This window comes from Mustela lutreola, chromosome 11, assembly GCF_030435805.1.
Source record: "Mustela lutreola isolate mMusLut2 chromosome 11, mMusLut2.pri, whole genome shotgun sequence".
Lineage (NCBI taxonomy): Eukaryota > Metazoa > Chordata > Mammalia > Carnivora > Mustelidae > Mustela > Mustela lutreola.
In genome coordinates, this window is record NC_081300.1 from 312,881 (window position 1) to 339,848 (window position 26,968).

Genomic DNA, 26,968 nt, shown 5'->3' on the forward strand with positions numbered 1-26,968 from the left:
CCTCTGGCTGCTCCCCGAGGCCTGTTCTCATCGCCCACCTGTAGTTTCTGAAGGCCATTCCTGACATACCCTGTTTGTGAATAGTTCACAATGTATCTCTGAAAGAGAAGGACTTTAAAAAAATACTGTCATGCCATTATCAGCCATAAAACATGAGTTCCTTAATTATCTAGGACACAATTGCCGTGCAAGTTTCTAGCTGCCTCGTCACTTCCTCATTTTGGGCCGATTTAGCTCCTCGAGCCGGGGTCAGGTTACAGGCTGCACACTGCGATCAGCTGATGGTCTTTCTTTCTTTTTTTTTGAGATTGTTTTGGTTTGTTAGAATGTTTAAGCAGCAGAGGGGGAAATAGGCTCCCCGCGGACCAGGGAGCCCAACGTGGGGCTTGATCCCACAACCCCAGGATCATGACGTGAGCCGAAGTCAGACGCTTACCCCGCGGGGCTGCCCAGGCGCCTGCTGGTTGTCTGTCTCATCTGCAGGCTCTCCCTCCCTCCTGTCCTTCCGTGTGGCCTGTGTGCCATTACAGCAGGTGGCCTGGTCTGCGGGTTGCTGGGTGGTGCGACCCCAGGCTCTGCCGGGGGCTGACAGCCCAGGAGTGTGCAGGGAATGCAGAGTCGAGAGCTAAGCCACATCTGCGCGAAGACGAGGTTCCTGCTGCCGCAGGGGACCTGGAGGTGCACGGACCTGGTCCCAGCCTGGCTTCTGCTGGCCACACCCGTGGTGGTTGATCACATCTTCTTGTCTCTGGCATGCTGTGTGGAAGGACACTGGAAAGAGATCTTTGGGTCTAGGGGTCGGTCAGATCTAGGTTTGGTTCTGTTTTTTGCCGACTGTTGTGTTCTTCTACAAGGACGCATGTATTGTTGGCTTATCTCTTGTTGGAGGTCAGTGGTGGCGGGGTCAGTGGTGGAGATGAGTGGTCAGTGGTGGTGGGTGCCCGGTGCCTGACCCGTGGGCCACGAGGCTGCAGAACGCTGATGTTCTGTCCGTCTCTGCTCACCTGTTAGCTGGAGGGCTTCTCTGAAGAAAAGCTGCCCCTGTAAATGCTGTTTAGTTATCCAGTGGTATAATTTATAAATGAAAGGCAGGTCATTACTTCTCTTCTTTCTCTTTATTTGCCGGTTTTCAGAATTGCTTCCCTTACATCTGGAAACAGTGATCACGTTGTTTTTCTGCTCTGAGTGTATGGGCTTCAAATCCCCTATTTGATGTGTTTCTCTGGATTGCCTTTTATTACATCTGGTGAAGGCCCCATTGACTCCCGTCTGCCACTGGGAGCCTCTGCGGCTGGCTCCTGACCTTCTGGCACGGACGAGTGTCCCTTGGACCCGGGGGCATTTGGAGGCTGCACTCTGGTCCTGGGACAGCTATGGGACTGGGGGTGGTTTGGCTTTCTCAGTGGGTGGGAGGTTCTGTGGCAGATGGTGAGGTGAGACCTGTCGCCGACTCTGCTGAGCTTCCGTCTTGTCTCGTGTCTTTCGCCGACTTCTCGAGGACCCAGGAGCGAGAGACTGGCCGGACTTGCTTCCCTGTGCTGGAGGTGCTCTCCGTAAGGAGCCTCCTGGAACGTTGTTTTCTTGGGGGTCCCAGGATGATACGTTCTTACCGTCGATGACCTTTTTCCGAGTCGCTGGGAAGAGTGTCTCCTTAGGGATGGGCACACACTGCTGGCTTCTTGGTTCCCTTTTACTGAAGAAAGAACCTCATCTCTGGCTCAAGGTCAGGTGGTCGCCTTCATCTGACTTGGCCCCAGATCTCGGCACTCCAAGCTCCAGGATGGAATTGGGGAAGTGGGTGGGGGAGGGTCACATACCATCCTGAGAATGAAAGCTGAGGACCCCCCCCCCAAGCCCCTGGAAGGTGTTTGTCTATGAGCTGTTCTGCTTTTCTTTTTTTTTTTTTTTTAAAGATTTTATTTATTTATTTGACAGAGAAAAATCACAAGTAGATGGAGAGGCAGGCAGAGAGAGAGAGAGGGAAGCAGGCTCTCCGCTGAGCAGAGAGCCCGATGTGGGGCTCGATCCCAGGACCCTGAGATCATGACCTGAGCTGAAGGCAGCGGCTTAACCCACTGAGCCATCCAGGCGCCTGCTGTTCTGCATTTCTGAGGGTTAATCGGTGTTCTCCTTGGACACGGGTCACATGTCCTGTGTCTCTCCTGCCTACAGCCCTAACTGATGTCTGTCGCATCTCCATTTTGCTTGGACCCCCCTGGTGCCCTGGTCTCTGGGTCGTCCTGTCCATGGAACCCCTGCCCGCCACGGCCCCCACGCTCTGCTCCTCCCAACTGGTCTCTCCACGCGCCTACCGCAGTGGCTCCCACACCACGACAGGGACCTGAAGCCCCTGGAAACCGCATGCGCCCTGGCTCCTGGCCACTCCCAACCTTCCCGCCAGCCATCCCCTGGCTGTCCTCTGGCGCTCAGGACGGCCACTTCTCCAGTCTGAGCTCCGGCTGGAGTCTCTGTGGCTCGGGTCCTTCGCGCTCTGTGTCCCTCCATCCGTCCCTCCTGTCCTCTCAGCTTCTACTGGGGAGTCTGCTGGGACGTGGTCACGTGGCCTCCTCACGTGGCCTGCGCTTGGACATGGCAGCCAGGCTTCAGGGGGTGGGTCTGGGAGAGAACTGGGTGGGAGCTGTGTCTCTCTTGTCATCTGGTCTTGGGGCCCATGCAGCATCGTCTCTGTGGCCTGGAGTGGTCACGGTCCCCAGGAGCCCAGGGGTGCATCCAGCGGGGAGCGGTGAGGCCCTGACGTCACTGTGGGTGCGTCGCTGGGAGGCCTGGGCCACGTGGGCAGCATGGACCGTGGATCCCTACCTGGGCTCTCAGCTTCAGGACTGGCTCACCTCCAGTCTGTCCTCTGCAGGGATGCTTCTCTGCTTTGTAGACAGGAAACCTTGGGTGGCTTGACTCTGTCCTTGGGGTGAGTCTCCCCGCCCTGACCCATGACTCCCTACCAGCTGCTGCTTTTCCTTCCCCCGTGGTGCTGCCCAGAGACCCGATGGGCCATGTTCTCTCACTCCTGGGCCTGCCCCTGGCCCCGCCCTGCTCCCTGGCGTGCTTTCGAGCTCTGCTTGTCCGCTGGGCATGATGTGGCCCGAGTCGAGAGGGCAGATGGTGTGTGGGGGTCCGGCCTGCCCGCAGCAACGCGAGCAGTGTGCCCTGTGTCCCCTTCGTCCCCTTGCACGTTGGAACCTGATCCTTGAGGAGGTGTCAGTGAGTGGTGAAATCGGTCTCAGGAGAGAAACAGAATCACGAAGCTGTGTTCAAGGGCAGGAGCTGGGAGGGAGTGGGTGCGGAGGTGAGGCGTGTGGCGGTGCTGCTGGCAGGAGCCCTCATGTGCGCTGTGCGGCCGCTCCTTGTAAGCAGGACCTGTGGGCATCTGCTGTCCCCACGCACGGAGCCTCATTACTTCGGGCAGGGGACAGGGAACTGGGCCCAGTGACTCTTCCCTCCGTCTTTCACACTCTGTCCTGGGCTCCACTGTGCAGGGACTCGTGCTGTGTGTTCATGTCGTCCAGCAGCACCGTGTTGGGGGGTCTGCGGTGGGGCTGGGCTGCCGGAGGAGCAGGTTCCCCCAGCATGGAGTCATCTCGTGCTACGTCAGGTGCAGCTGCCCCGACGCCTCAAGTCCCTCCCCGGCGGGCCGGACGCCGCATTGTCTCTGGGCCACACGTTTGTCAGGTTCGCAGGTTGAACTGGCTCCCCATTCCCAGCGGGCATTTTGTTAGCGTGCTCCGAAAACAGCTTTCTGCAGGGTGTGACCCTTTCTGAAGGGTGTGACCCTGGGACAAGAGCCGTCAAAGCTCGCATGGAGATGAGTTTTTAGGGGAAAATAGAAGTAGCATCTGCTTTCTCTTTCTCTCAGCCCAGCAGCCATGCAATGGCCTTTATGGCACCTCCGACCTTACAAATTAAGTGAAAATATGGTGACTTTGATTTTTTCGGCCAAGATTTCCTCCTCCTGCTCCAGGCACTTCTACAGGAAGAGGGTAGGTTGGGGGTAGAATAGTTCAGGAAGTAAATTTCCTAAAACACAGAAGCCAAGATCTGTCCTTCTGTTCCAGTGTCTTTTGTTTTTGTTTTTGTTTGTAAAGAATGCCAAGAGGGCTGGGAGCCGGGGCTGCGACCAGTGTTCAAACCAGTCTGTTTCTGTGCTTCCTCCTCTCTGTTCTCTTTCTTTCAATGTCGCTGCAGATAATAAGGATGAAGAAATCAAGGTTCCCCCCAGGCGGTCATATCTGGGTACGTACCACACCGCACAAGGCGGCCCCCTGCACCCTCTGCTTCATTCATTCTGTGCAGCTCTGTCCCAGCTCAGCCCTCACTGTCCTGCTGCTCTGTGTGTGATTCGTTTTACTAAGGCGGCCGTGTCTCCAGCGACTAACCAACCCATAGCCTGCTATTTTTAAGCATGAACTAGTTCCTAGAAACCTGTCCAGTGTGTGTGTGTGTGTGTGTGTGTGTGTGTGTGTGTGTGTTGGGGGGGAGCAGATGATCAGAGTACAAGTTTTGGAATGCTTTTGTTAAATTTGTTACAAAGTGTTTTGGAATGCTTTTGTTAAATTTGTTACAAAGTGTTCTATTCTTTTGGATGCTGTGGTACATGGAATTGTTTTCTTAATTTCATTTTGGATTGTTCATTGCTATGTTGTAGAAATAAAATTGGTTTTCACATATTAATCTTGTATCCTGCAGCTTTGCTGGTCTCATTCTTTAGTTCTAATAGCTTTCTAGTACATTTTTTAGGGTTTTTCCCTTGTAAGATTATGTCATCAGCAAGTAGAGGTAGTTTTACTTTTTCCTTTCCAATCTGAATGCTTTCACTTTTTCTTGCCTAATTACTCTAGAATTAGGAATGGCTAGGAATGGTGGGCCTGGGTATGCTTGTCTTGTGCCTGGTCTCAATGAGAAGGCATTCTGTCGCCATTGAGCCCGATGAAGTTGCACAGTTTACACAGATGCCTCATGTAGATGAAGCAAGAACCTTTCTGTTCTGAGTTTGGTGAGTGGTTGTTGGTTTTTTTTTTTTTTTTTTTTTTTTTTTTTAAATCATGAAACGATGTTGAAGTTTGTGTAATGCTTTTCTGTGTCTTTTGAGATGATCATGTGGTTTTGTCCTTTATTCTACATTGATTGATTTTTGTATGTTGAACCAACATAGCATTCTTGGGATAAACCCCATCTGATTGTGATGTGTAATCCTTTTTATAAATTGCTGGATTCTGTTTGCTAATTTTTTTTTTTTTTAAGATTATTTATTTATGTATTTGACAGAGATCACAGGTAGGCAGAGAGGCAGGCGGTGGTGGGGGAAGCAGGCTCCCTGGCCGAGCAGAGAGCCCGGTGTGGGACTCAATCCCAGGACCCTGAGACCATGACCTGAGCTGAAGGTAGATACTTAAAATTCCTGTGATGACTTTGGTTTTAGTATCAGGATAGTACTGGTCTTCTAAGTTTCCCTCCTTTTCTATTTCTTTTTTTAAGATTTTATTTATTTATTGGACACAGAGAGAGATCACAAGTAGGCAGAGAGGCAGGCAGAGAGAGAGGAGGAAGCAGGCTCCTTGTTGAGTAAGAGCCCGATGCAGGACTCGATCCCAGGACCCTGAGATCATGACCTGAGCTGAAGGCAGAGGCTCAACCCACTGGGCCACCCAGGCACCCCTTTCCTTTTCTATTTCAAGTTCGTGAAGGATTGGTATCAATTCCTTATTAATTAAAAAATGATTTATTGAGGTATAATTGACATATAACATCTGGTTTGAGTATGTAGTAAGTCTACTTAACATCAGTCATTGTTTCCTTAGATTCCACATATAAGTGATCATACAGTACTTGTGTTTTTCTCTCTGACTTATTTCACTTAGCATAATGCCCTCAGGGTCCATCCGTGTTGTTGCCAATGACAGGACTTTTTTCTTTTTTGTGCTGAATAATAATTCCACTGTATATATACACCACATGTTCTCTGTCCATTCATCAGTGGGCGGACTCTTGGGCTGCTTCCAGATCTTAGCTATGGTAAATAATGCCCCTGTAAACATAGGGGTGCATATATCTTTTTGAATTAGTGGTTTTGTTTTCTTTGGATAAATACCCAGTAGTGGAATTGCTGGGTCATGTGGTAATTCTACTTTTAATTTTTAAAGGACCCTCCGTGCTGTTTTGCACCGCGGCCGCACCAGTTTGCATTCCCACCAACGGTGCGCGAGAGGTCCTTTTCCTCCACATCCTCGCCGACGCTTGCTCTCTGTTGTCCTTTTTTTTTTTCTTTTTAAAGATTTATTCATTTATTTGACAGAGAGAGAGAGAACACAAGCAAGCAGAGCAGCAGGCTTCCTTGCTGAGCAAGGAGCTCCATGCGGCGCTCGATCCCGGGGCCCTGGAATTATGACCGGAGCCGAAAGCAGACGCTTAACCAACTGAGCCACCAGGCGTCCCAGCTCTGTTGTCTCTTTGATTAAAATAGTCACTTGTGAGCTTTGGTGGTTTTCTTTGCTGTTCAGAAGCTTTTTAGTTTGATGTGGTCCCACTTATTTATTTTTGTTTTTTTTCCTTTGCTTTTGGAGTTAGGTCCAAAAACTCATCACCAAGGCCAATGTCACGGAGCTTATTGGCTATGTTCCTTTATGGGAGGTTTTTTGTTTTTTAACTGAAATACATTTGACATACAGCATTGTGGAAATTTAAGGTGCACATCATTTCCCTTTGATGCATTTATATATTGTAATATGATTGCCATCATAGTGGTGATTATCATATTACATAGTTAAAATCTTCTTAGTGGTTAGAATAATTCCGTGTTACCTCAGCAGGTGTCATGGCCACAGTACTCGTCTGTGTTCACCCCCCGGTGCTCTCCGTCTCTGGGGCTTGTGTACTTCTCATCACAAGCTTATTGATTCTTTCACTGTGGGGTAGAATTATCCTGTGAGGTTTTCTGGCCCTGGGCCTTTGTGGAAAGTTTTAAAATTACCAGGTCAGTCTCTTCTTACAAGTCTCTTCAGACTTTCTGCTTCTTCCTGAGCTACTTTTCTTAGTGACTTTTACTTACTTAGTTACTTTTCTTAGTAACTTTTACTTAGTTACTCAATTACTTTTCTTACTTGCTTGGAATGTGTCCACTGAGTCTAATCTGCTGATGTGTACTTTTGTCTTATTTTTGTTTCTGGGCAGGTGGTTTCTCTTTCGTCCTTGACTTGAATAGTGTGAGTTCCCTTCTCTCTCTCTCTTTTGGTTGTTCTAGCTAAAGGTTTGTCAGTTTTATTGATTTCCCCCCCCAAAGAACCAAATTTTGGTTTTGTTGATTTTCTCTGTTGTGTTTCTATTCTCTCCTGTGCTTATTTTGATTCTAGTATTTCCTTCTCTCCTGCTTATGGCTTTGGGTTTAGTTTGCTTTGTCTAGTTTCCTAAGAGTGGAAGGTTAGATTATTAATTTGAGATCCTTTTTTCTTTTTTAGTATAGCATGTATAATCATAAACAACTTCTAATAAATGCTTTCAGTGAACCCTGAAAGTTTTGGCCTGTGGAGTTTCCATTTTCATTGGTCTTAAATACTTTTTAACTTCCTTTGAGATTACTTCTTTGACCCGTTTTTTTATTTATATATGTTGTGTCATTTGCACGTATTTTCCACAGATTTTCATCTGTAACTGATTTCTAACTGAATCCATGTAGTTAGAGAATATACCTTATATCATTCCAGTCATTTTAAGCTGAGGTTGGTTTCATGGGGTCACAGAAGGTCTGTCCTGGAAATGTCCCACATGCACGACACCCTTTGCTGGGTGGAAGTGGAGAGAGACTGTCCGTTTCGTAGAGCTCAAGTCTTTCCTTCGCCCTTTCTGGTCGTCACACCCATGACCGAGAGTGTATATTGAAATCTTCCACTATTTTTTAATTATTTGGTTTTCTTCTTCACTTCTGTCGGGTTTGCCTCTTCTGTTTTGGAGGACTGTTGTTGGGCGTGTCTGTGTTTGTTTATATGTTTATACTTTTACCTGACTGATGGATTGGCCCTTGATTATAAATTGTCCCCCTATTTCTAGTCTTTTTTGTTTTGTTTTCACGTCTCTTTCTTCTGATCTTAGTGTAGCTACTGCAGACCTCCTGTGGTTGCTGTTGTTTGATAAAATATTTTCCCTTATTTCACTTTTTTTTAAAAAAAGATTTTATTTGTTTATTAGGGAGAGAGGGAGGAGACATCATACATGAGCGGGGTGAGGGCCAGAGGGAGGGGCAGAGGGAGGGCCAGAGGGGGAAGCAGGCGCCTCGCTGAGCAGGGGCTTGACTCGGGGCTCCGTCCCAGGACCCTGAGGTCATGACCCGAGCTAAAGGCAGAGGCTTAACCCGCTGAGCCCCCCATTGGCACCCCTTGATTCTTTTACTTTAAACTTACTTGTTTCTTTGAATCTGAAGTGTGTTTCCCGTAGACAGCATATAGTGGAACTTAGAAAAAATTCATTCTGGCAATTATGCCCTTTGATTTGTGTTATTTAATCCATTCATGCTGAATGTTATTTTGATGTTTTGGACTTGTACCTGATGTTCTCCGTTTCCCTGCATGTCTTCTCCTTCCTTACTGCTTGCTTCTGGATTAAGCAGATGTTCCTAGTATGTTAATTGTTTTGGTGATCTTTTATTTTTTAAAAAAGATTTTATTTATTTACTTGAGAGAGGGAGCAAGTGAGAGCGCACAAGCAGGAGCATGCCCAGAGGGAGAAGCAGACCCCCCACCGAGCACGGGGGTCCTGGGACCGAGCCCCACATCTGGCTCCTGCTCAGCGGGAAGCCTGCTTCTCCCGCTGCTACTTCCCCTGCATGCGCTCTCTCTCTCTCTGTCTGTCAAATAAATAAAATCTTTAAAGAAATATACAGTGTTAAGCTTCTGTAGTGAAATTTTTATTTCAGTTATTGTACTTTCAATTTCTGAATTTCCATTTGGTTCTTTTTTATAATTTCTATCTTGTACTGCTTTTCTTTCTTTTTTTTTTTTTAAAGATTTTATTTATTTATTTGACAGACAGAGAGAGGGTGGTCGAGGGAACACAAGCGGGGTGGGGAGGGGCAGGCTTCCCGCCGAGCGGGGGTGCCCGATTCAAGGCGCTGGATCCCAGGACCCTGGGATCATAACCTGAGCTGAAGGCAGATGCTTAACCTACTGAGCCGCCCACGTGCCCTGCACTGATTTTCTGTATGATGAGACACTGTCATGCTCTCCTTTACTTTATGATTTTCTTTGGTTCTTTGAAATACTTAGAGTGACTGTTTTAAAGTTTAAAGACTGTTTGTTTCTGCTCAGTCCAGTGGCTGTGCCCCTTCAAAAAGAGTTTTGTTTCCTCTTAAGTTTCTTCTGCATATGGGCCACTTTCCCATTTCTTTGCATTTCTCAAACATTTTGTTGAAAGCTGTGTATTGTAAAATACTGTAGCGACTCACTCCTGGATCCCCCCGCCCCCATGTTGGTGGGGAGGCTTGTTTGCTGATGTGTCGTGCCAGTGGGCTCGTCTGGTGCCATCTCTGAACCTGTCTTCCCCCAGGCAGGGCTGTGGGTCTAGCTGTCCTTGACCCTCCTGGGTTCCCCTGTTGAGCTTCTGAGTGGCCGGCCCCCGTCGGAATCACACGCCCCTGTGCACCTCTGCCCATGGCTAGCAGATCGGCAGCCGGGCGGGTCAATGGCTCTATTGGGTGGGTAAGACCCGGGGGGCATGAGTGACTCATCAGGCGGGGATCTCGAGGGCAGTCTCCAAGGCTGCTGTGCCCCAGGAGGGCTGTTTTAGTCTGATGCACGCGGAGCAGGTCTGCTGGTTCAGGAGCTGCCGTGCTGAGCTGTCAGCTCCCAGTTGCTCCTCTACCAAGGTCCCCACTGCTTTCGTCAGGCCTTAGGCTTGCTCCTGCTCCTGTTCCTCCCTTTAGGGAGAGTGACAGACCGGTCTGTTCCTGTGCGCCCCATCTGTGAGACAGACCTCGGAACCCCTGCTCTGCAGCTGGGGGCTGGGGCAGCACCAGCTTCTCTGGGGTGACGCCCCTGCTCTTCTGAGTGTGGGACCGAGGGGACAGTTCGGCCCTCCCAGCGTGGGACCTCAGTCCCAGGAGCAGGTTGGGAGGGGACGGTATTCCCTGCAGCCTCTGTCGCTGAGTGTGTGGGGAGCAGCACCCTGGGGGCTCTGTGTGCTTGCCTGCAGCAGTCAGCTGAGGGCTGGGAAGTGCTGGCAGCTGCTGCCCCTGGAGAACCCGCGGCACTGCGGGGCTGGGGCATGTAGCGGCCGCCCCCCTGGAGCGGTGGGGGCCGCGGGCCGAGTCTCAGACGTTCTTCTATTAAACAGATGTTAGGACCCTTCACGGGGTGCACACACTGCGCTGTCTTGCTGGGGAGAGCGACCGCCGTCGCGTCGCAGAGGTTTCAGGCTGGGAGAACAGGAGCTTTTCTGGTTTTGCTTAGAGCTGCCTGAAGGTGCACCTGTTCGTTCATGGTTGGTTTTCTCTTCCATGGAGGATAGGGCAGGATGTTCACCTGAACAGAAGGTCATGTCCTCCGGTAAGGTTTTAGAAGCAGCCTTAAAACTCAAACCGAAGTGCTGTTTTGATTTGGGGAGAAGCTGCGTTTCCCAGTCTGTCTGCTGCTCTTCCTGCTGCGTCCAGCACGGGGACCTCGAGCACCGCCTGCGGCTCCGCGGGCCTGAGCCAGCAGCCTGCCGTGCAGGCCGGTGCGGGCCTCTCAGCCGGGGCCCTCCCATCGCCCAGTGCAGGGAGCCCCACTGAGCACGAGTTGTCAGCACAGAGTCCTCGCAAGCCAACAGAGTAAGAGGGAAGGGTCCTGCAATTCAGGCGTGCCGGAGGCCAGCCCATCTGCTGGGGGTCAGCCTCGGGGGCATGGTGGGACCCCCCAGGACAGCGTTTTTGAACAAGGGCCGGTGTTCCTGCTCACTGGTTAGTCATACTATGCTCCGGGGGAGGGGGGAGGCGCTCTGGGACCTTTGGGTCCCCCGATCACCCCCTCACAGTGGTGGCCTGCCGGTCGGCAGACCTGCCCGGCAAGGGTGGTGCGTGAGTGGGCAGGGAAGGTGGGTCACTGCGGCGAGCCCCGCGGCGCACAGTTCTGTAGTCCTGCAGCTGGATTGCGCAGCCCTTTGCTAACCCGCTGCGTCCCTGTCAGGCAGAGTTAAAGCCGGGGTGGGCTTGGAGGGTTGGGCAGAGTGGCTGTACCCCACCTTGGAGAGCCAGCTGCCTCCTGACCAGCCCCTCCCCCCCATCAGGAGCCTTGCAGGCCGCCCACCCCAGGCTTCCTCTGGTGACCCCTCTGGTGACAGCACATGCTCCCCCATGGGGCCTGGCACCTCATCTTCCTTGTCAGAGTGTGAGCCCAGGGACATGGGGTCAGAGATCGGGACGGTGTCCCCAGACTGAGCGGGCACTCAGCAGTCACACCGATGAGCAGTCGTGCCTGGGCGGGGGCGTGTGACCAGAGCTGCGTGTTAGTCTGATCCAGGGTGTCGAAGGAAGGAGTGAGGGTGGCTTTGTTTTCATGAAGACTTGATTTCTAAACACTTGCATTTTTTTGAAAGGCCACAAAGTTAGGGTAGGAGTGCACCGCTTTTTCTTAGCTGTTTGCGAGGAAGTGTCTGACTTGCTGCCTGGTGACCCCGGACACTCCAGGGCTGGCTCTGGGAAGCAGGATTCCAGCGTCTGTGGGCCACCCTGAGGTTCCGCTCAGACCAGCCCACCAACCTCAGCGTGCGCTCGCCGGTGCAGGGACGGGTCCCCAGAGCCCGTGTGCTCAGCCGTCCCATGCTCCTGGCCTGTGCTCGCAGGGGTCAGTTCCAGACCTTTGTCCTGGGGATCCTGGGGTTCCTGGAGGGTCATGGGGGGCTCTGGGTGGTCCTGGGGGTTCCTGGAGGCTCCTCGGGGGTACTGAGGCCCTGGGGCCGCTTGTCTCTTGGTGCCTGTGCTCTCCCTCCTCAGGGACCGCGTGGCACCGTTCCTGGCTGTTGCTCCGGCTCCCACGCCTCTCTCTGTGATTTGTACCTATTTCTGGGGGACACCTGAATGCTCGTGAAGATCCCACTCCTCCTCAAACTTCCATGCATCCCCATGTTTGATGATAAGGGCAGGGATTCATGGCTTCCTGCCTCACTCAGCGACTGACCCGTGTCTGCTTGGGTTGCCGGGGAGTCCCTGCGACCTGCCACGATTCTGGGGGCGCTTCCTTGCAGCCTGTCACCTCAGAACGACCCGGGTGTGTCTGGGGCAGCCTCTGCCCCCGCAGCGTGGACCCTGCCCCTGGGGAAGGGAGTGCTTTTGCAGATGAGACCCCCTGGCTGGGCATGGGCTGGGACCGGGCTAGTCCCCAAGTTCTGCTGAGTCGGGTTCCCAGATGGTGCGGGTCCGCTGCTGGGCTCAGGAAGGGGGGACTCGTTAGGAAGCAGCACAGGGGGACTCACCCTGGAGCTGCGTGGGTGTGTCTGCCCCCGCGTGGGCGGGGAAGACATGACGTGGTCCTCTGGCCACGAGGATTTCATGCAGGAGACTTTATTGTCGACGTAGCGGACACTGAGCGCTCTGTATGTGCCAGACGCTGTTTTAAGTCTTTTATGAGAAGTTGGTTAATTTTCACGTGGCCCGTGTGGAGTGTACGGAGATTTCTCCATTTTACAGATGTGGGGACAGGCCCAGGGAGGCCGCGTCGTTGTGCAGGAAGCCACACAACAGCAAGAGGCAGGCTGGGCCCCCTGATGGGTAGGCTGTCATCACAGGCCCAGGCTGTGCACCCCCCCCCCCCGTCTTTTCCCGTGGGGACCCTCGCCTGTGGGAGCATCTGAGCCTCTGGGGACTGGGGCTGACCATTCGATGCTAGGCTTGCTGCCATGCCCGGCCCCCACTCCTGGGCAGAAGCTGTGCGGCGGGAGCCCCAGGCTATATGCGGCATGAGGCTTTGTGGGCCCTGGCCCATTGGGACAGGCAGTTTCCGGTGGCTGGTGACGGAGGTCAGGGGGAGCTTGGCTTCTGGTGTGTAGGGGTGACAGGGCCTGGGGGGTGCTTGGCTTCTGGAGCAGGGGTGACGGGGGCCAGGGGAGTTCTTGGCTTCTGCTGCAGGGGTGACAGAGGCTAGGAGAGAGCTCGGCTTTTGGTATGCAGGGGTGACAGTGGCCAGGGGCGCTCAGCTTTGGTGACGTTGCTCTGGCTGCTGTGGCAGGCCCTCTCGGTACCTGCATTTCTCCTTGTCCTTGGGGAGTGGCCGGGCCTTACCAGGAGCCGCCTGCTGCATGCAGCTGGGGGTCCTGTCCCGTAGGACAGAGCCAGCAGACCCAGTCCTGAGGCAGCCCCCGCTTGTCCCACAGCTCGGCCCTGGCTGCGCCCACGTCACTGGGCACTGTGTGTGTCGTGGACCATGGGACGGCAGCCCTCAAGTTCACACCTTCCCCCCTCCCCAGCTTCTGGGGACCTGGGGGCAGAGCTGGCAGAGGCCAGGAGCCTGTGTCCCGGGCCAGCAGCTTCTGACGGGCGGGAACAGCTATGGACCCCTGCACTCTCCGTGCTTCTCGGGGCACCTGGGGAGCCCGTGGCTATGTGGTGAGCCCGGACTCACCCCGCTTTCTCCAGCAACGTCTGGTTGTCGTTTTGGCCCTGGGGAGGGACACAGCCTGCCCTCTGCCCTGCTTGCTCAGCCTCTTTCCGGCAGGCGGGACTCTGCCCGAACTGGCGGGAGTGGGCCACACGGGGGTGCTCGCGGGCTTCGAGGTCCGGGAGTTGGGTGGAAATTGCAGGAGCAGAAACCGCCGGGGGTTACGGAACTGTTCCATCACTGAGGGGGTCCTCGGTGTAGCCCTGATAAGGTCAAGCCAGCCAGGAAGTGACCTGTGAGGGCTAGGGTGTCCTCGACCTCAGGGAGGGCCAGGGTCTCTGTGGCTCCTGCTCCTCAGGGGAGGCTGGGGACAGGGTCTTTTAGGGGCCGACTGCTGCTACTGTCCTAGGGGTCAGGCTGCAGAGCTGGGGGCCGGCCACCCCCCCCACCCCCGCAGCGGCTGGGGCAGTGCTCGGACTGGACTCGGCCTCACCCCCTGCCCGGCCAGGCCCTCTGCAGTCCCTTGAGGCCCGAAGGCTGTGCGGAGAGGTGACCAGGCCCCCTTGCAGGCACGCTGGCCTTCGCAGCTCTGCACAGAGCAATGAGGAGTGAAACCAAGTCAGTGGAACCCTGAGACCTCAGCAGCCTCCGGGCCCTCGACTCCCTCAGCCCTGTGGCTGCTGGCAGCTGCCCCCTGCCCGGTGGGGGCTGGGGGAGGGGGGTCCTGCTGTCCCCCCCTGCCTTGTATCCAGCCGATGGTGCTGCCTCAGTATCCCCCAGTGTATGGCTTGGGGCGTTGGGAGCCGACACGAAGAGCCCTCTGGAGAGGGGCCGGCACCTGCGGCTGTGCCTCCTGGACTCAGAGACGTGAAGGGCTCCAGCTGAGTGAGTTGGGGGCTGGGGGGGCTGCAGGTCTGGGAAGGCTGCACTCAGGGGCGGAGGGTGGGCTGAGGTCTGTGGCGACCTTCCGAGCTGCAGTTCTGCTCCAGATTGGGACTTTGTGGAGATCCAGCCTTACGTCACTGATGGGGGACGGCTGGGTCACGCATATGTTGGTGTTTCCTCGTTAAAATGGGAGAATCCGGGATGAATCCGCGGTATTTGGTGTCTGTGCTGAGGCACAGCCGAGGCGCCATTGGCAGAGACGTGTCACTGGTCAGGACTGTCCTATGGGGTCCCTGGGCCATGGGCCCCTGCGGCTCTTGGGACTTGTGCGTGTGGGACCGTCACTTCCTACCCCAGCAAAGGACACTGGCAGTCATGAGTGGTACCGCATCCCCCCCCCCCCCGAATTTCTGGTTGGGTAGGAATTGGGAAGAAGGGTGCCAGGTGGGCACAGAGAGCTTGGTGACCGGTGTGGTGTTCTCGGGGTCAGGGGCCAGACCTGGCTTCTGCTCTGTGGACACACTTTCCACAGTGACATGCCCATGAGCACAGAGCTGGGAAACCGGGCAGCTTGCTGCGTCCCCAGCTTTGCTGGCCGAGGCCCGTGTCGCTTAGGGTACCTCTTGCGCTTGGCCACGGGGCTACCCTCCCCACCCCGGAACCCCAGAAACTCAGGAACATCTCCCCCCAGAAAAGGTGGGGTCTGCAGTATGAGGGAAGAAAAGGAACGTGTGAACCGAGGGCTGTGTCCCACAGGAATGGACGTCTGTCCTGTGGTCTGGGGAGTGTGTGCTCCTGAGAGCCAGGTGTGGCCAGAGAGCAGCAAACGGGAAAGCCTGGATCACAGAAGCGGGGGCTGCTGGGCTCCCCCAGTGGGTGGCCGTGTGGCCTGGGGTGAGCATCGAGGCGGGGCTGGGAGGGCGGGGAAGCTCGCGGGACGCGCGGGGTATGTGAGGGGTGACAGGGTATGTGAGGGGTGACGGCCCGCCCAGACAGAGTGTCCGCGGGCTGTGCTGCGGGGGGAGGCCCGCCCCTCCAGCCGCCCGGGGTGGGGATCAGGCCTGGGACCCTGGGCAGCAGCAGGGGTCTCAGCCGGGAATGGGCTCTTTTCCGCTTTTGTGGAAATCCCTAGTACAGCTGCCGTCCTGTGTTGTCACCCCTGGATGTAGCTCAGGAGCCTGTGGTCTGGCGGTGTGGATGGAGCCCAGGGTGGCTCCTGAGCACTGGGGGTCCTTCTTCCCATCATGTGGCTCCGTGGCTCCCCAGTCCCTGTGGGCCACCCCATGTTGCTGAGACACAGTCAGCACACAGCGAGCCTGTATTAAGGTGTGCGGTTTGGGTGAGTGTGGATGCGTGTCTGTGACCCCCTCCCCAGTGCGGTCTGAGAGCCCAAGCGTGCTGCCCCCCGAGTTCCCTCGGTCACCCCAGCTGCCTCCGCGCCAGCAGGCACCACTGACCGCTTCCCCTGCACGTCCGCTTGCACGGACTGGACTTCAGCACAGACGGGGTCGTTCTGCTTGTCTCCTGTTCCGCTGGCTCCGTCCACACAGCAGGGCTGCCTGCAGTGTGTCCGAGCTACGGCGAGAGCGGTCCGCCCGTGCTGGTGTCGGTGGTACCGGGCCTTGTAGCTGTGCCGTGGGGCTGGTCCAAATAAGGCTGCTCAGAATGTCCATGGACGGGTCCTTGTGCGACCGTGTGCCTTCTCTCCCCGGGGTACCAATGGGCGTGCACTGGCCGGACCCGACAGTGAGTGGGTTCGGCTGCCCAGCGCCCCCCGCGGCGAGTGGGCTCCTGGCTGGCACCTCGTCCACACCGAGTCTGCGCCTCCTTTCGTTTGCAGGCCTTGGAAGGACACGTGGGCATCTCGGTGTGGTTCTCCTCTCACGGGTGACGCTGGGCACCTTGGCTGGGCCAGCTGTTGTCTCTGCGTCCTCGCTGGTGAGGTGCCCGATCGGCCGGCCGGGACGCTGTTCTCACTGAGCTCTGAGGGTATTTTTTTCTTTAACATTTTTAATTTTATGAAATCCACTTTACCAGTTTGTTCCTTTATGGGTGATGCTTTTGATGGATCAGAAACCTTTGCATAACTGTTTTTCTGTCTTTTACACTTACTTATTTATGCTAAAGATTTTATTTATTTATCTGAGCGTGAGAGAGAGCGCACCCAAGCGTGGGGGGAGGGGCCGGGGGCGACACAGACCCCCCACCGAGCAGGGAGCCGGACGCGGGACTCGATCCCAGGACCCCGGGATCATACCGGAGCCGAAGGCAGAGGCCTCATGCACGGAGCCCCCCAGGCGCCCCTGGGTTCTGTGTTCCGGTCCGTGACCCGCTCTGAGTTCGTGTTTGTTGGTGTGAGGGTTCGCTACAGCCCGTATCCGCATGTGGTTGTCCAGACACTGTCTTCTGTCTGCTCGGTTGCCTTCGTGTGTTTATCGAAGATCAGCGTCTGATTCCTGCATCCCTGGTCAGGACCACACTGTCTTGGTGAGAAGTCTTGCAATCAGGTGTTGTTAGCCTTCCAACTTTGTTCTGGATTCTGTGCGTTTCGGTAGAATTTTAGAATCAGTCTGTCAATTTCTACAAAAAACATGCTAGGATTTGGGGATTATTTTGAATCTCAGATTAATCTGGGGGAAACTGACATCTGGCAGTAATGCAGAAGGTGTTCACACAGCAGCCTTAGAAGGGCCCGTGTGCGCAGCTGGCCCGGGGCTGGCGTCCGGATTTCCAGGAGACTTTGCCTCCGTCCCAGCCCTGGGGGAGGGGCTCTTTGTGCCTGGACTTGGGTATGACGGGGGATGTGCTGGACACTTGCTTTCTTTCTGGAAGTGGGATTGTGAGACGTGCCAGGCAGGGTGTCTGCAGTAAAAACTCTGGGCCTTGAGTCTCCAGGAGCTTCCTCGGTGGAGCCTGACTCCCGTTGTCAGTAGTTTGTTGCTGGAGGAGTTACCCTCCTCCTGTGTCAGTCCTTCTAGAAAGATCACAGGACCCGGGGCTGGTCTGGGAACCCGCACAGAGCACCGTCTGAGACCTTGCTGAGCTCAAGGGTTCTAGTGGGTTCCTTCCGTGTCTGTGAAGTGCAGTCATGATCACATCCCCAGCGAGGAGAGGTGAGGCTCCCTCTTCCTTCCCGGGCAGACGTGTCTCATGTCTCCTGCTTCATCGCCATGATGAACTCTGGGGTGTGTCGAGCAGCGCTGGGGAGCCCTCCTGTCCCGTTCCTGGTCTCAGGCTTCCCCGTCTCAGGGTGTCCGCACGAGCGTGGGGTTAGCCGCAGGGTTTTTCTGTGTTTTGTCCTCAGGTCACGGAAGTTCCCTTTATTCCTCCATTGTTCATCAGGACTGTGTGTGGAGTCGGTCAGATGCTTTTCGTTCACCTGTTGAGATGAGCGTATGTTTTCCTGTTTTAGTTTAATAAGACGTAGTGCATCGTGTGATTGGTTCCTGGGCAGTCCAGCAGCCCTGTGCTCCGGGATGAACCTGCTCTGTCGCGAGGGGCTAACCCTTCTGTGTGCGGGTTTTTTTGCCGCAGCCTATTCCGAGTTCTTACGTCTGCGTTCACGAAAGCTGTTGGTCTGTGGTTCGCTTACGATGCCTTAATCCGGGGTTGGTGTCGGAGCGATGCCGGCGCCGTGGAGTGAGCTGGGAGTTGCTCCGTACTTCTCGGTTTACTCGAGCTTGTGAGGTCCCTCGGGGAAGCCGTCTGTGCCCGGAGTTATCTTTGTGGGAAGTTTTTGGTTTTTTTTTAAGATTTTATTTATTTGACAAAGATCACAAGTAGGCAGAGAGGCAGAGAGAGAAGGGGAAGCAGGCTCCCCGCTGAGCAGAGAGCCCGATGTGGGACTTGATCCCGGGACCCTGAGATCATGACCTGAGCTGAAGGCAGCAGCTTAACCCACTGAGCCACCCAGGCGCCCCATTTGTGGGAAGTTTTTAATTCACATTCAGCTTCCTGATGGGGATTGGGTACTTGTTTTATTCATTTCCTCTTGACTCCTTTACAGCTTCACGTTTATCCTGCCTAGAGATGGTGGGTCTCATTTTGGTTTCACTGGTTTTCTCTTTTTTCCCGTTTTCTGGGTATTGGTTTCTGTTATTCTTACTTCCTTTTATCTGTTCACTTTGGGTTTAAAGATCGATTGACTTGTTTCTCGAGGGAGCGTGAGCGGCAGGGGCAGTGGAGAGGGAGAGACTTCCAAGCAGGCTCCCCGCCGAGCACAGAGCCCGACGTGGGGCTCGATCCCACGACCCCAAGCTCACAGCCTGAGCAGAAACCAAGAGCTGGACGCCCCGCCGGTGGAGCCGCCCGGCGCCCATTGCCGGTGGCTGTGACCTGTTCCTCGCCTGCCCTCCTGCACCCTGGCTCTGGCACAGGCACCGCGGCCAAGCGGGCGGCCAGGGGCTCTAGCAGCGGCCAGTGGACTTGTTGCCTCGTGTTCGCCACACTCAAGGCAAAATACTTTCTAATTTTCTTTGCTGACTTTAGATTCTCTTTTGCCGTATCCATGCATGGGCAGTGGCTTGAGGCTTACCGTGGTCATCTTTCCCTCTGTCTGCCCTGGGGGGACGCCCGGGCGCTGCGCGTGCTGCCGAGAGCCCGGCCCGCGGCGGGGTCCGCTTGCCCCGTCTCTGCCGTCGGTCCCTGGGCGACTGTCCTTTGCGTGTGCTGAACCCCTGCTCTTTTGTTCTTATTTTTGTTCGAGTCACTTACTAAAGAGAATGAGATTATGAGAAAAGTATCGTATACATCTCCCCACTTAGTTGCCACGTCCTTGCCGGAGATGTCAGATCCGGATTTCCATCCGGTGCCGCTGCCCTTCTCCGTAAGGTTTCTGGCGCCACGGCTCTCTGGTGATGGAGTTTTTAAGCTTTTAAATGTAAAAAAGTCTTTATCGCCCACCTTCATGTTGGAAGACATTTCCGTGAGGTCTGGCAGTCTAAGCGGATGCGTTTTTCTCTGTCGGCGCCCGTGAGCTCTCGCCGCCTGGGCTGCGCCGGACGAGCGACCCGAGGGCGCGTTCCCCGTTCCTCCGCGTGTGCGCGGTCCTGGCTGCCGCCATGGTTCCCGTGTTACTACTCGTGTTGAGATGTCGTTACGATGACACGGTTTTCCTCAGGTTTCTTGTGCTGCTTCGGTTTATGACTCACAGTGTCCTATAAATACAGAATTTTCTGTCTCTGACCTTGTGAGCATGCGGAACAGAGTTATAACGGCGGTTTTGATCGCTTTGTCAGCTAAATGCCAACGTGCACTTCGGCTGTGCGTGTCTTTGCAGTCGGCCGATCTGTTGCTGCATCGTGGGTCACGTTTCCTTTCCGCTGGCTGCTCCGCTGTGGCTGTCCGACCGCCCCTGTCGCTGGGGCGTCTTCAGTTTCCACAGGTGCGTGAGCTTTGTTCTGGGGGTGCACTGAAGGAGCTTGGAAACAGTTTGATCTTTTTAGGTCTTGCTTTTCTGATGAGTCGGCTGGGACCAGAGCGTTGCCCAGTCTGGACTGGTGACTCCCAAAGCCCAGAGAATCGGGAGGCTCCCCTTCTGGCGGGCAGGGGCACTCCTGGCCCTTTGTGGATGGACGCTGGGCACGGTGAGCGCTTACCCGCCCGGTGGTTCTTTCCCTGGGCTTGCGGTCGGTGCTCCGCCAAGGGCCTGGGCAGGACGCTCTGCAGACCTCCCGCGTTCTCCGTGCTGTCCTGCATCCTGGAGTTTTGTCCTGCCGACTCCAGCTGCCTCGCTTCCTGGACGCAGCTCCGGGTTTCTGTGGGCCCAGCCTGGGTCCCCGGAAACTCGCTCTAGCCCTACCTGCGGCAGTCAGTTCTGGGTTCCCTTTGCCTGTTTCCCATCTGCCAGAGGTCACGGTCCTTTCCTGCCTCGTGACCTGCAGACGTACATGCTGCCCATTGCTCAGTCGTGTGGGGGAGGAAGGCTGGTCTCTGCGGTGGCGGGAAGGGGGGTGGAAGCTCAGTTTTCCCGTTCGGGGCCTCCGTACGCCCCTCACCTCCCGTGGCTGCTGCGTGTGAAGGCGCCTCCCCCCGGGTCTTCCTCCCCCACAGCCCAGACCTCACCAGCCTGGACGGACGCCTCAGCCCTCTCCCGGCCGCAGCAGCGATGGCGACGGACCGCGCCTTCTGCTTCCTTCGCTCTGGATTTGAATCGCTGCGCCTGGAGGCACGGGGACTCCGCGTCCCCTTCCTTTCTGTCCTGGGCTTGTTGCCCTGCACATAACGCCCGCCAGGTCCATCCGTGTTTTCGCACGGTGCAGAATCTTCCGTTTCACGGCGGATTAATGCTCCGTTGACGTGTGGGCCACGGTTTGCGTCTCCGTCCACCTGCTGACAGACAGCAAGTGGCTTCTGGGTCCCGCTCCCGGGAGCCCCGCCGCTGGGACCCCGGGCGCAGCTGTCCCCGAGCCCCTGGCCCCGCTCTCCGGGTGCACACCCGGAAGGAGAGTCGCGGCTCCTGCGGTGATGCCTTGTTCGCCGTTGCCAGGACGCCCTCTGCGCTTTCCGGGAGGGCCTCCGCACCCCACCAGCAGCCCGCAAGGGCCCCGTGTCGCCGCGTCCTCACCCCCGCCGACTTCTGTTGCTGGAAGGGCTGTGAAGCGGCGGCGCACTTGGTTTTGACTTGCGCTTCTCCAACGATGAGCGGCCCTGGGGACCTCTTCATGCGTCGCCGCAGGCCCTCGCGGAGACACGCCCTCTGCCCTCTTTGAAAATGAGCTGGCTGGTTCCCGAGCTGTGCGCCTTCTGTATATTCCACACCCACGAGTTCCTCCCTGGACCTGGGATCCGCAACGACCTCCTCCTGTTCCCTGGGTTGCATTTCACTGTTGATTATGTCTTTTGAAACACAGATTTTTTAAAAAGATCAATTTTCTCAGCTCTATTGAGATATTATTGACATATAACCCTTTAAATTTAAGACCTGCAGTGTGATGTTTTAATACACAGATGTTGTGAACTAAGTGCATGGTAAGATTAAGTAATACTTCCACACCTTCACACAATTACTTTATTTTTATTATATTATTTTTAAGATGTATTCTCTCAACACATTTGAAAATTTTTTTAATTTTAATTTTAATTTTTAAAAAATATTGTGTATTTATTTGACGCCGAGAGCGTACAAGCAGACGGAGGCAGAGGGAGAGGGAGAAGCAGGCCCCGTGCTGAGCAGGGAGCCCGACGTGGGGCTCGATCCCAGGACCCGGGGTCACGACCTGAGCTGAAGGCAGTTAGTTGCTTAACCTACTGAGCCTCCCCAGGCACCTTTTTTTTTTAAAAGTTTTTTTAAAAACTCTGTACCCAGCGCGGGGCTTGAACACGTGACCCCAAGATCAGGAGTCGCGCGCTCCACGAGCCGAGCCAGCCGTGCTCGGGCGTTACTTACAGTTACGTTCTGTACATCAGGCCCCAAACTGGAGGTGTGTACCCTGGGACTGACCTCTCCCCAGCCCAGTCCTGGCAGCCACCGTTCTGCTCTCCGTTTCTCTGAGTTGGGCATTTTGGATTCCGCGTCTGAGGGAGAACATACAGGGCGTGTCCTTCTCTGATGGGTTTTACTCACATGACGTCCTCAGTTTCTGTCTGTGTTGTCACTAGAGGCAAGACCCCCCCCGCCCGCCTTTTTAATGGCTGAACCGTTATCTCGTCCTCTCTCGACGGTCACTCGGGTTGTTGGCTGTTGTGCGTGAAGCCGCAGTGGGCGTGGGGCCCCGATACCTCTTCCGGATGCTGCCTGCCTCCCCTCAGGCTCTGTTCCAGAGGGGACCGCCGGGGGGCTGCCAGAGCACGGGGTAGCCCCGCTTTTGACTTTCTGAGGAGCCTCTGTACCGTCCCCGCGGCGGCCACACCAGCCCGCCTTCCCACCAGCGGCGCGCAGCCCCTTCTCCGCCTGCTCGCCCGCACCTGCTGTCCCTCGTCTTCCGCGTCTCGCCTTCCGGCAGCTGCGGCGCGGTCTCGTCGGGGTTCCGATGGGCACTTCCCTGGCGCCGAGGGACTTGAGCATCTGTCCGAGCGTCCATCGGCCGTCGGAGTGTCTACTTGGGAAAAGACCTAGTCTGCTAATCTAGTCAGTCCCGTGACCGTTTTTTAACTGGATTGGCTTTTTAAACTTTCTCCCCTTTGTGCTGAATGGGTTTCATATATGATCTGGTATAACCCCAGTAAGACTGACAGTTTGCACATATTTTCTCCCACTCAGTAGGTCTCCTTTTCGTTTTGCTGGTTGGTTCGTTGGTTGTCTGTTTTGATGTGGTTCCACTCATTCTTGCTTTTATTCCTTGCACTTTTTTTTTTAAGATTTTATTTATTCATTTGATAGAGACGCAGTAAGAGAGGGATCACAAGCAGAGAGAGGAGGAAGCAGGCTCCTTGCTGAGCAGGGAGCCCAATGCGGGGCTCGATCCCAGAACCCTGGGATCATGACCTGAGCCAAAGGCAGAGGCTTAACGACGGAGCCCCCCAGGCGCCCCATTCCTTGCACTTTTGATGTCATATCCAAAAAATTGTTGCCAAGACCAATAATGTCAAAGAGCTTTTTTCTTAGAAACACCGAAGTCTCAAATTTTGATATCACCCTATTTATTTTGGCTTTTGCTGTCACATCGGAGAGACCATTGAAGACCCAACACCCTGAAGCTTTCTGTATTTTCTTCTCAGAGTTTGGTTTCTCATGTTTAGGGCTTTGATCCATTTGGAGTTAATTTTTGTATATGCGAAGGTAAGGGTCTAGTTTCAGTCTTTTCCCAGAAGCTTTTGGTAGGATTTACTGTTAGTTCTTTGTTAACTGACGTGCTCCTGGGGAACCCGACAGAGGAGGCTCCGGACAGACTGAGCGCAGGCCTTGTTGGCTCTGCTCCGGCCCCGAACCGTCTCCCGCCGGCCTTAGCTCATCCCGGTCCTGGCCCCCGTCCTCGGCTCTGAACGTGCTCCCTGCACTCCCCGGCACAAGGGCAGGAGCCCCCCAGGTCTGAGGTGTCCTTGCTGCACCGTCTTGGGATTCCGTGTTTTCTGTAGGGGATGCCTCAGTGTCAGCTCCCAGCCCCGGGTCCCAGGCCACCCCTACCGGGCAGCCAGGCTTTGCTCAGGAGGTAGAGCCGCTCCCACTGCGCCCTGCTCTGGGACGTGTCGTCACACCTGCACACTGTGTCCCCCTCCTCTGGCCTCCTGCCCACACACCACCTGCTTTCTAGCTCAGACCTGGGGTGGTGTTCTCGTACAGAGTGAGGGGGTGGAGCTGGGAGGGAGGGCCCGGGGTGGGGAGGACAGGCTCCTGTACGCGGGCTGGACATTCCCTTCAGGGTACTTCCCGGCCCCTGGGTGGCCAGCCCCCTAGCCCGCACCCTTGCCCACGCCCAGACCCTGCCAGTGAGGGCCAGGCCAGTCCTGGGGCGCATCGTGCCCCCCCATGTTCTCTCTGTATGTGTCTCCATTTTCCTGACCTTCCCTGAAGCCACCTCTGTCCCCAGGGCACTCTGTAGGGTTCAGAAGATTAACCGCTGAAACAGCCCTAGGAGGGAGATTAAGTTATTCCTCTTTTACATCTGAAGAACTGAGACGCGTGGGTAGCAGTGCAGTCGTGGAGGGAAGGGGCAAGCATTTCACCCAGGACGAGTGTTCGGAGGCTCCAGTGGGGTCCCTGCCCATGCCATCAGCGGATTGAAGGATTCTAGCGTCTTTACGTTGAATTCGTATCTGTATCACGGCTCCCTCACCAGTGCTCCCTCACCACGGCCTGGGTCGAGAGCTTATGGAGCCCCACAGCCCGTATCTGTCTTCTGTACACGGACCTCGACCTCACTCAGTCCGCATCCTGTCCTCATGCTGACCATGACCCGTATGCCTGGTTGACATTTCTTTCTCCCTCTTGCCCTAGACTTTGACCCTCACCACTTCTGGCACTGGAGCAGCTTTGGGGACTACGTGCAGTGTGTCCTGGCCTTCACGGGAGTGGCGGGCTACGTCACATACCTGTCCATGGACTCGGCCCTGTTTGTGGAGACCCTGGGCTTCCTGGCTGTGCTGACTGAGGCCATGCTGGGGGTCCCACAGCTCTACCGCAACTACCGCCACCAGTCCACCGAGGGAATGAGGTAGGTGGACCGGAGTCGCTCTCACCGCATCTGTTGGTACCAGTGTGCCCGCATGTTTGGTAAAAACCAAATGTGTACAGACTTGGCTGCTGTGTTTTAAGTTGTATCTGTGAGACGCCAGGTAGAGAGCAGACATCTGGACGCGTGAGCAGATGTGTTTGTGCGGAACACGCAAGGGGACGCCGCGACCCCCTTGTGAAACAGATGCGTGGTACGGGGTCTCCCGGGTTGAAGCTGGAGCCTTGTTGTGGGAGGGCTGAGAAGGGAGGAAGCTCTGCCCGTGGAGCACAGGTGAGCGGAGGTGGCTCTGGTGCCCGGCGGTGGGGGCTGTGTCCCGAGATACACTTTCGGTGGCAGCCGTGTGTCTCCGCAGGGCCCTCCGTGTGTTTAGATGCCCTCCCGGTCACGGGAGGCCCGTGTGGAACGGGTCTCGAAGGCACTGGGTGGAGCCCTCCCCCAGCCTGTGGAAGTCGCCTGTGGCGCTGGAACCAGATGTCGACGGGACTTCCCGGGGCCCCCGTGGATGGGCTTGCTCTGAAGCTTCGTCATTCCTGCCGGTGCTTTTCTCGTACTTACTTGCTTCCTGTGATGGGGAGCCTCCTCCCCAGGCGTGAGGACCCCTGCCCAAGGCTCTGTTCGAGGCCCCGTAGTAGCACCTGAAGTTCCCATGCTTTTTCCCTGAGGTCCATGCAGCCCAGCCCCTCCCAGGGTGGTCCTGTGTGTGTGAAGGCAGCATCCACGACCCCACTCCCCTGGGGCCTCCTGTCTGTGCTGCTCTCCCTCGGTCTGCCGGCCGTCCGTCCCGTGATGGCTTACAGCCCCTTCCTTACCCAGTTCTCCCTGGTGGGTCTGTTCGTGCGACGCATGACAGAAGTCTAGAGAGCAGCTTCAAGTCAGAATGTGCAGTGGGAGGCCTGTGCCGGGACTGGGGCAGGGTATCCCCTCCCTGGGGAGCCTTGCTACCTGCAGACTCACTGAGGCCAACCACCTGGTTTGTGGCCACGGCACATGCTCACAGTGAGGTCACACTGTTCCCGTACCTGCCGCTCCGTAGCCCGCCTGTGTGTGCGGCAGCTCCCGGGCTGCCACCGCTCACTGGCTAGGTCCTGTGGCCACTCTTCGTATGCCCAGCACACACGGGACACCCTGGCAGTTGAATCTGACATTGTCTCAATTTTCCAAGTCCGAGCTGCTGTGATGGGGAAGGACTGTCCGTGGGTCAGAGGTGGGTCGGAGTAGAGGCTGCTGATGCCTCTGGCTAGAGACGATGGCCCATGGATGGGAAGCTGAGTTCACAGACATCTCTGGAAGGCAGAGATTCAAGGCTTTTCTTTTAAGATTTTAGAGAGTGGGGGTGCAGAGGGACAGGAGAATCCCAAGCAGACCCCCACTGAGCACAGAGCCCGGCGTGGGGCTCCATCCCCAACCCTTTGAGCGTGACCTGAACCAAAATCAACAGTTGGACCTCAACGGACCGAGCCACCCGGGTGCCCCAGGATTCAAGCCTCGTAATGTAGGAAATGACGCAACAGCTCAGTCCCCTGAGACCGAGCAGACTGCAGGGCAGTCAGGAAATGACAAAAACGATCCCGTTCGTGGTACTATGGAGACTAACCGAGGAGGTAGCAGACTCGTGCAGTGGAAACTAGAGCACTGTTGAAGGAACTTGAAGACATGAGTAGAAGGGAAGACATTCTGCATCCACGCCTGGAAGTTTCAGGATTGTTAAAATATCAACACGACCCAAGGCAGCCGCAGGTTTAGTGGAACCCTTTCAAAATCCCAGTGATTTTTTTTTTTTTTCCAGAAATAGAAAAACCTGTCCTGAAATTCACATGGAATATTGAGGGACCTGAAATTGTCAAAACAGTCTCAAAAAGAACAAAACTAGAGGACATACCTTCAGATTTCAAAAATGACTGTGCAGGTGCCATCGAGGCTGCCCTGCCGGCGTATAGACAGACCCGTGGGATAGAGCTGGAGCCCAGAAACGACCCCTCCCTGTGTGTTCAGTGGCTTGCAGCAGGGGTGCCAAGACGGTTCAGTGGAGAAGGAGCATTGTTCCCGGCCCGTGGTGCTGCGGAAACGGGACGTCCACGTGCAAGAGAACGAGGTTAGACCCTTACCTGCCACCGTGCATAGAAATACTCAAAAGGGAACAGAGACCTAAATCAACACCTGAAACAGCAACATTCTTAGAAGAAAACACGGGAGAAAAGCATCATCGGATGCTTTCGTTGGATTTGGTAGTGATTTCTTGGATGTGACACCAAAGGCACAGGAAGAACCAAAAAGGCAAATTGGACTTATAAACCACGAGTCTCATGCGTCAGGAGGTTGTCCAGGAACAAAATCGCGACCGGCAGAATGGGACGAAATATGCGCAGGGCCTCTGTCCAGTGAGGGGTGACATTAAGTCTACAG

The 26,968-nt window shown here is 55.4% G+C and overlaps 1 protein-coding gene across 5 annotated transcripts in view; it reads left to right on the forward strand.

The window, feature by feature from the left end:
- The window catches only part of SLC66A2 (solute carrier family 66 member 2), a 46,881-nt gene that overhangs the window by 12,055 nt on the left and 7,858 nt on the right, over nt 1–26,968 (forward strand). The window contains exons 4-6 of one of the 5 annotated variants that reach the window (XM_059138621.1): nt 4,201–4,248; nt 19,732–19,836; nt 20,505–21,363. In XM_059138621.1, the coding sequence (XP_058994604.1) occupies nt 4,201–4,248; nt 19,732–19,836; nt 20,505–20,749 (398 nt within the window). In that variant the 3' untranslated portion in view covers nt 20,750–21,363. Of the gene's footprint in view, nt 1–4,200; nt 4,249–19,731; nt 19,837–20,504; nt 21,364–24,327; nt 24,545–26,968 lie in introns of those variants that run through there. The other 4 variants (XM_059138622.1, XM_059138618.1, XM_059138619.1 and 1 more) reach the window with 4 other exon arrangements.